Here is an 8527-nt window from a genome sequence, read left to right on the forward strand (position 1 = left end):
GGTTGCTTTGGCCGGCCGTTCAACTTCTCTTAAAGATTCTAATGGACTCAATTTTGGCATTGTTTTTTCTGATTTTTGTTGAAAACATTGGGATTCTGGACTCGCAACCAGGCTTGAAGATCGATGCCTAGCTGGTTCCTACATGGTTGACCTGAAGAAACTCATAGCTTCATTGGCATTACAAAGCTCTTGGGCAACAGTGTTAGTTCCAGATGGATCGTGACCTCATCAAACTACCGCAAGTTAGCGGTGAAGGTGCAGGAGAGGTCTTACATCTCCTTACAGATGATTGGCGCCCGATGACATTGCGCCCCCTTGGTTCTAGGCAATGTGGCGCGGGATGGAGGATGCAGGGGGCCTGTTATCTACCAGTAACATCGCGACAGCGCAGCACAAATGTTGCTTACACACCTATAATACACGGTTGATTTCTTGCACATGTCTTGTGGCGTCGGATACGAAACTACGGCTGATGAATCCTGCCCTGTGCTGCCCGTGAGACATGGTCTGGCCAACAGCAGAGGAATATTCAACAGCAGAGGAATATTCAACAGCAGAGGAATATTCAACAGCAGAGGAATATTCAACAGCAGAGGAATATTCAACAGCAGCTACTTAGCCAAGGCAGACTTTCGATGTAGACTACGTGTACTGTGACACACCAACGTAGTACCTAAAATAGTTGTGCGTATCACTTCTAGCAGTTTGTTTCGCACATAGCCTCAACACTGACTGGTTGAGCAACGTGTAGCCACCACATCGGATGCACATTTGGTTTCGGATGAGGATAGATTTTAGCCAAGTCTAGGCTGAATATCCAAAGTGTAGCATATGTGACTGGAGGAATTTGCGGCTGTGGGCTGCAAGCCCCTCCTCACAAACCGAAGCGGCCCAGCCTGATCTGTGGCGCCACAATCACAATATGATAGCCTAATGGAAATTAAATGCCGTTGTGGCCCTTTGTGGGAAACCTAGTGACCTACTCTTTGTAATTCATTCAACATCACTATTGATCTCACCTGAGCTAGGATTTCAGCATGTTTCTCACCAACAACGACCATGAGATGCAAAGGCTACGGCCCCGCCCAGATTCACGGTCACAAGAGGTGTGTCGATCCATGATTATATGGTTCTCGTCTCTAATTATACTCAGAATACTGGATCTACCGAGTCCCAAGAGACCATGACCTCCATACGAGTAGAATCGCCAGTAAATGATGCCATCTCTGAAGGGACCCACGCGAGAAGGACAATCAACGAACATCCACTGGAAAGTCGCTCAATTCCTGACCGATTGTCACAAAATTCAACCACATGTGCCCCCGAGGGTATTGACGCGTCGGATAGAGACTCTATTAGATCTCAGCCATCGCCGCCGAGGCAATACTCTATCATACGACAAATTCAGGTGGCTGTGGGTGCCTGGAGCCTGAGGAGATACTTCAAGACTTTCAACGACAGGGAGCATTCAAAACAGGTCTGCAGCAACAGTAAACTATCAGCCGTGCGCCATTTTGCCTTTTTTCACCTTCCGGCGATATCGATCACGCTATCACTCATTGGCTTTTATTTGGGACACCTGCGTTGGGTGCCTCCACACCCCACTGCCGACGAACTAAGTGCTCTTCAGTTTGCCGCAAAGGCACACGAGTCTCTTATACTGATGTCTCTCACCGACATACTGTTACATAGAATCTGCTACGGCCTCATTCTCGATGACGGTGTCTCCCTTGGCTTTCTTTCTTCTGTCTTCAACATGGGTTCTCCAGTACAATACTTGATGAGCTGGGAGTTTTGGGCCGCACTGCTGAATCCCACCGCGAACCGCAAATTTCATGGCATTACGGGCGGCGTGATTGTCTTTATTTCCTTGTTGGGAATCGCAGCCAGCCCGTTCTCGGCCACAGCAATGATTCCTCGCCAAGGGTGGTGGTTGGATGCAGGAAGTGAACGTCTATCGATAGAGCACAGAGGAACTTATTACATCCGGGGAAACCCTTTCAGAATGAATTTCGACGCCAAGGACGTTTTTCGGGGCCTAAAGAACTGGTGCAGTCTACAGTCATCACGGAACGTCAGTTGCTGGGATTTGAACCTTGAGGCTATGGTGCGAAGTCTCGAGTCTGTTGTCCTCGACCCGCTCATCATCCCACGACAAGAAAACGTCACTTATACCCTTTACGGTGCTCCAAAAAAGGAGCGACCCATTTCTGTCTCTAAGGCAGGCGGAAATATCGACATCGCTATTGCGACATGTCCAATGTTATGCATATCCGATGCATTCAACTGGGATCACGCGAGGATACGAGAGACTCCAGATGACGATTTGCTCGTTAAATCCCAGCAAAAGACTGCTTCCGGAATACATAATTGGAAACAACCTGTAGTTGGAGTGCAATGCTCCAGAACGCCTTATGCTGATAGAGGGGCCAATTTCAGCTTTGTCAATGGTTTATTCGATAAACTCGACGTGGAACTCGATTCAGAGAGTGTGAAAAATTACCTCCTGACAGATGACGAGGATCAGCACGATTATTTTGGTCCTTTGAAGCCGCAGCACATAAATAGCTCCTTGATCAGTGGAGCAATCTTATTTTCAGACGAGTTGGGGTACAATAATATCAGCATTGAGCTTTGTCTCATCTCGGCTCGCTGGGCTGAGGCGGAGGTATGGCTGGACCGGCAAAGCTCTGGCGCCACTCAAAGCAATTTTGGAATTTCAACTGAAGATTTGGTGCAATATTTGCACAAGACTTCCAACGCCGACCACCTTATCAAGACGAGTACTGGTTGGCTGGAAGGCATAGGTGTTCCCCGTGTTAACGCGAACAACATGGAGTTGCAATCTGCATATTCAGAAGCATCGCAGTTTTGTCTCACGAAATTTCCTCAACTGGACAATTCTTGTCGTTCAATCTTTCTTGCCCTACATGTGGCAGATGCGTTGGCACAGTCGGCAGATTTACAGTTGTATGTGAACAACTGGAACAACCCACCCGGCCAACAAGACACAGTCATCCACCACACGTATTATGCATCTGCGTATGCTTACGCCTTTCAGAATAGTACTGCTATTACCTTGGCATTCGTCGCACTGCTTCTTCATGTTTTTATTTCGCTACTGCACATGGGATCAATCATCTTTTCTCGACAGTCATGGCACGGCTCAAGCTGGGACAGCTTTGGGAAATTATTAGTTCTTGCATTGCAGTCCAGGGCCTCGGATGAGCTAGAAAACGTGGGAGGAGGAGTTTCAAGTTCTCATACATGGAAAAAGCGGATAGTGGTACGAGAAGTTGGTGACAAGAGGCAGATACAGTTGATTGTGGGGGATGCCAAACAAGAGCAAAGACAAGCTTTAGCTGGAATCCTTGAGGATGGTGCTGGAGACTCACAAATAAGACTTGTGAAGACTGCGACAAAGTACAGCTAGACTATGCAATTTTTATATAAAAGTTAGAGGCATTCAATTTATGATTTATGGCCATTTATTGAGCATGTTGATGTAGGCCATACAATTAGGAAGGACACTTGGCACTTCCTCGCTCTCCAAACCCCAATTTGATCTCTAGCTAGCAGTTGTGATATGATTACCTAACCATAAAAGCAGACAAACAACCAAGCACGCAAGGGTAATGGGCTGTAAGGCTTCAACTCCAGCGCAATAGTTGCGGCGATGTAGTACAATGCAGCAATTCCCTCCCACTTGAAAATACACCCAGTGACCAAGCCAATGCAGATTCGTCCAATCGTGATTTCGAGAAGCCACTGGTCGTAATGCCGAATGAGAGCATAGAACTGTGGCGGACATTTCATGAATGTTGTAAGCCAACTCCCTCATGCTACTTCGGAACCGACGTAGAAAAGTAGGTATAGACTGCAAAAGAGAACGACCTTCTATTTTAAACACTTGGTAGTGAGGCTGAGCCCATTGAGTCTCATGCCTTTGGAGGTTTTCGTTTGGGTTTCTGGCGCCGTTTCACAGGTAGATGTAAGCTCAAACGTCAGGTGGCCTGCCGGAGTAGCAACATTTCGATATGCAGTACCGTCATCCTTCCTAAACACATAGGTAGATAGAACCGGATCAATGGTAGCTAGTGCGTCGGTCCATAACTTAATACCGAATGAACCACTGCCAACCGTTATTGAAAAGAAGCTGGCCAACAGCGGCAACTAAGGTGCGCCTACGCCATAGAAACCATGCATCATCCAGCCCGCTGATGAAACAGTTCCATGATGAATTCTTAAAGCCTGCGCCGAGCCCGATGAATGCGTACGCAAGCACAGGGCGAAGAACGGTGGATGGAGGCATGCAAGAGTTTGACCTCATTTCCGGCTTTCCTAGATAAGAACGAAAGTCTTCATCTTTAGGCTAGTTCCGTGCCAAGCATCAGCATGCAACTGCCCAACAGCCAGCCGCTGCGATAGATCTCCCTTTCTCTCCACCAGCAAGATATTCAGAGCCCACCAGCGTTTGTGCTGGTAAATACTCGCATCAAAGACCTCTTCGTAGTATTCGTCAGCCGAGGGGTACTCCAGGGGCAGGTGGTCACGATAGCCGTCAACATCTGCTTGAATGACTTTGTCTTGGTCACTGCGTGAGAGTAGAACAAACTCATAAATAGCATCTGGGCCAGGCTTCCATGAATTAAATCCCCTAAGCGTTCCACAATGATGTCCTGCTGCATCATAGATCCAAAGTTGGCCGCGTAAACTGTTGGTAAAAGAGTCTGAGAAGGGGCGCGACAATGTCCTGGACAATTCTGGCCGAGGCGATGAGATTGTGTACATCTCGACCCCTAGACTAAGGGCTTCAAAGACCAGTGCATAATTAGCAGAGCTCTCATTCAAGCCCACAAGTTCCAATGCCTCGGAAAGTGCTGGCGAACAATTGGTGCGAGTTTCTCTGAGATTGGGATCGTCTTGGATAATCTTGCGCACTCCAACCTTATCCGTGATCATGAAATCCCTCACTTCCGCCTTGAGCGTCACACGCTTTCCGACGTAAGAATCAAGCCGCCAAGGATCCCAGTAAATGTCATCCTCCCAAGCCGTCCAGCACCAGGTCGGTGACTTGCAAGCTGAGCCTAGCGACTCCCTTGGCCGTAGTTGGCTGTGCACCATCGGTGACCAGAGGAGAGCAAAATCGAAAAGGCTTTCCGGTAAAGCGCTCGCAAACTGCCATCCAAACGATTCCCTGATTGCGGAGAGGATGCCAACGAATGCATTTAGAGAATCGGACGGATATGTCAGCGCCCGGCGACTGTACTGTTTGACCAATGAGTCGTAGACGTTGAACCTCAGTCTAGGGTCGTTGCTAACCTGCCGCTCTAGCACGTTCATGCTCCAGGATGACGGCTCTCCGGCCCCCGTTTCTTCACCGCCATCCTCTGAGTGATGCGACTCAGAGCATTGCCAGTAAACTTGAGAGTCGGAGAAATATAAACGTTTCCTGGCGAGTTTTCCTTCCTGGAATGTCCAAGCTCGGCTTCGCCATGTAGACGATTCCACTGTAGTCGCGAGGTTTCGCGGTTCGGCAAACAACATCAGGGATCCTAGCTGTACAGGTGACTGTGACATGACGCGAGATCCGGCGACAACACCAGGGAGTGCACAGTTGGCGTCGGATCCAGCCACGGCGACGACGGTTAATAAAGCCTGGCCGTAGATTCTGTCCATCTGTGGAACATAGAGCTCCTTGGCTTCGGGGATCTCTCTCTGCGTTCACGTTAGACTGATTATCATCCGAAGCTGTATTCTTTTCGCTGGTAGACTGCTCTTCGTGCTGGACTTTGATGGCTTTTAGCGATGTCTCAACTGCAGCGGGCTGGGCTTTAGATGCCTCTATGCAGCTGAACTTGGTCTTGGGAAAGCTAAAGATAATTGCTATAAGTAAAATGGCTATTATAGTGGTATTAAGCTACTAGAATAATAGCTAGCTACTATAATTAGCTATAGCTTCTACTATAATAGGTATAACTTAAAGTTATTAGCTAAATAAGATATTAATAAGAGTATAACTTATAATTAAAATACCTATATATATAATTTAGTATATTATATTCTATTTATCTTAATTATATAAAAAAAATATTAATAATAATATTTAATTATAATATCTTTTTAAAATTAATTTTAATATTACTTAAATTAAATATTATTAATTTAATATTTTAATAAGCTATTAATTAGATATATTTATATTATAATATTTATAAAATTATTATAATTAGCTATTTTAATTTATTAAATATAAAATATTAAATAGATAATTTATAAAAAAATTAAAATAAATTTTTATTTAAAAAAAGTTAATATTAAAATTTTATATTATAATATTAATAATAATTATATATATTTTAAATATATTTAGTTTTTTTAACTTTACTTAATATTATTAAATAAATTAAAGCTATATAGTAATTTTAAATAATAGAAATAAATAATAAGTAGTATATTTAATATTAAAAGAAATAGTAGCTAAATAATAAAATTATTACTTATTAATCTCTATTTAAAGCTTTTATTTAACTTCTCTAACTTTAATCTTACTATTTATAGTTAACAACCTTAAAATAGTAATCTTATTCTAAGTTATAGAATATAAGAGAAATTAATATCTTCTATTATTAAAAGACTAACTTTTCTTTTAATATTTATCCTATTATAACTAATTTTTAATATAGTAAATTTTACTTAAGTAGCTTTTTTTAGGAATAACTTATTATATTTATATTATAAATTCTAATTTTAATATAATCTTAAATTTTCTTAGAATTTAAAGGATAAATTAAAAAGATAGAAGTTAAATTTTCTTTTAAGCTTTCTTAAAAAAGAAAATCTATTTAAGTTATTACTATATTATTTATAATATTTAAATAGAAGCTAATAGATTATATTAGCTATTTTTAGATATTATTTACTTTTTAATAATAAAATTAAAATTAATAAATAAGAAAATTAAATTCTTATTTATAATTTTATTTTATATATTTAAATAGAAATAGCTATATTTTATAATTTAGTTAAAAATTTTAATAATTTTAATTTAAGAAGTTAAGTTTTTTTTAAAAATATTAATAGAGCTTAATATAACTTCTAATTTTAAAAGCTGTTATATTATCTTAAATTAAGTTATAGAAGTTTTTAATATATTTATTAAGATTAAAGTTAAAAAAGTTAAATAGAATTTTAATAGAAAGAAAAAGCAGCTTAAAATTTAAAACTTAAGCTTTAGTAATTATAATATATATATAATAAAAATATAGTAAATTTAAATACTAAGTTTTCTTATTAAGAGTTATTTTATAATTATATAATTATAATTAAATTATTTAAAATTTAACTTAATTTATATAAATAAATTTATTTTTTAAGTAATATAAAAGTATTAAATAGAGAAATTTCTATTTTTAATATATTTATTTCTTTTACTTAAATACTAGCTAATTTTATTATAAAATTACTATTAAAGTTTTATAAAATTATAAAAGTTATATATATTAATTATTACAGCCTAAGTTAAAACTAAGTAATTATAACTAGTAGAACTATAATATACTTACTTTTTTACCTAATATAAATCCCAAACTTATCCTATATAAGTAAGTTTAAATATATAACTTACTTCCCTAAGATAAGCTATAAAATTAAACTTACTTTTACCTAGTAAGCCTATATAAGTATTATTAATATATAGATACTTATTTAGTACTTTTATAAATAGATAACCTTACTAGTTATTAATATACTTAATTATATTAAATTTATTATTCTACTATTACTAGACTGTAACTTATATTACTTATTATAATATTTTAATTTACTTAATTATATACTTTATATCTCAAACTTATTTTATATTCTTAAGTTAAATTTAATTATTATACTTATTCTATTATAATTAATTTTTAATATAGTAAATTTTACTTAAGTAGCTCTTTTTAAAAAATACCCTATTATATTTATATTATAAATTCTAACTTTAATATAATTTTAAATTCTCTTAGAATTTAAAAAATAAATTAAAAAAATAAAAGTTAAACTTCCTCTTAAACTTTCTTAAAAAAGAAAATCTATTTAAGCTATTACTATACTATTTATAATATCTAAATAAAAATTAATAAATTATATTAGCTATTTTTAGATATTATTTACTTTTTAATAATAAAATTAAAATTAATAGATAAAGAAATTAAATTCTTATTTATAATTTTATTTTATATATTTAAATAAAAATAGCTATATTTTATAACTTAGCTAAAAAATATTAATAATTCTAATTTAAGAGGTTAAGTTTTTCTTTAGAATATTATTAAAGCTTAATATAACCTTTAATTTTAAAAGTTATTATATTATATTAAGTTAGTATAGATACTAGCTATATAGAGTATTAAAAAGAGGGGATTTAAATAACTTAAGTTATTATAAATATTAGAAATCTTAAAATATTAAATTAAGTTATTTAAATTTTTTTAATTAATTTTTTTTTTATATAAGTAGTATTCTAACTAATATATTAATATAA

General features: G+C 37.2%; 2 protein-coding genes across 2 annotated transcripts; one reads left to right on the top strand and one right to left on the bottom strand.

Moving 5' to 3' along the window:
• Positions 1 to 1059: 1059 nt before the first annotated feature.
• Positions 1060 to 3401, top strand: BGZ61DRAFT_497136 (uncharacterized protein; the record flags this gene model as incomplete). The annotated part of the gene is made up of 3 exons (XM_046251111.1): positions 1060 to 1106; positions 1348 to 3325; positions 3363 to 3401. The coding sequence occupies 3 exons, from the start codon at positions 1060 to 1062 to the stop codon at positions 3399 to 3401; spliced, it is 2064 nt and encodes a 687-aa protein (XP_046100204.1).
• Positions 3402 to 4341: 940 nt separating this feature from the next.
• BGZ61DRAFT_361042 (uncharacterized protein) lies at positions 4342 to 5709 on the bottom strand (the record flags this gene model as incomplete). The annotated part of the gene is made up of 1 exon (XM_046241229.1): positions 4342 to 5709. A coding segment is annotated over one exon (1368 nt), but the record flags the coding sequence as incomplete, so codon positions are not given.
• Positions 5710 to 8527: the final 2818 nt, after the last annotated feature.

This window comes from Ilyonectria robusta, assembly GCF_021365365.1.
Source record: "Ilyonectria robusta strain PMI_751 chromosome Unknown BGZ61scaffold_20, whole genome shotgun sequence".
In the NCBI taxonomy this organism is placed as follows: Eukaryota; Fungi; Ascomycota; class Sordariomycetes; order Hypocreales; family Nectriaceae; genus Ilyonectria; species Ilyonectria robusta.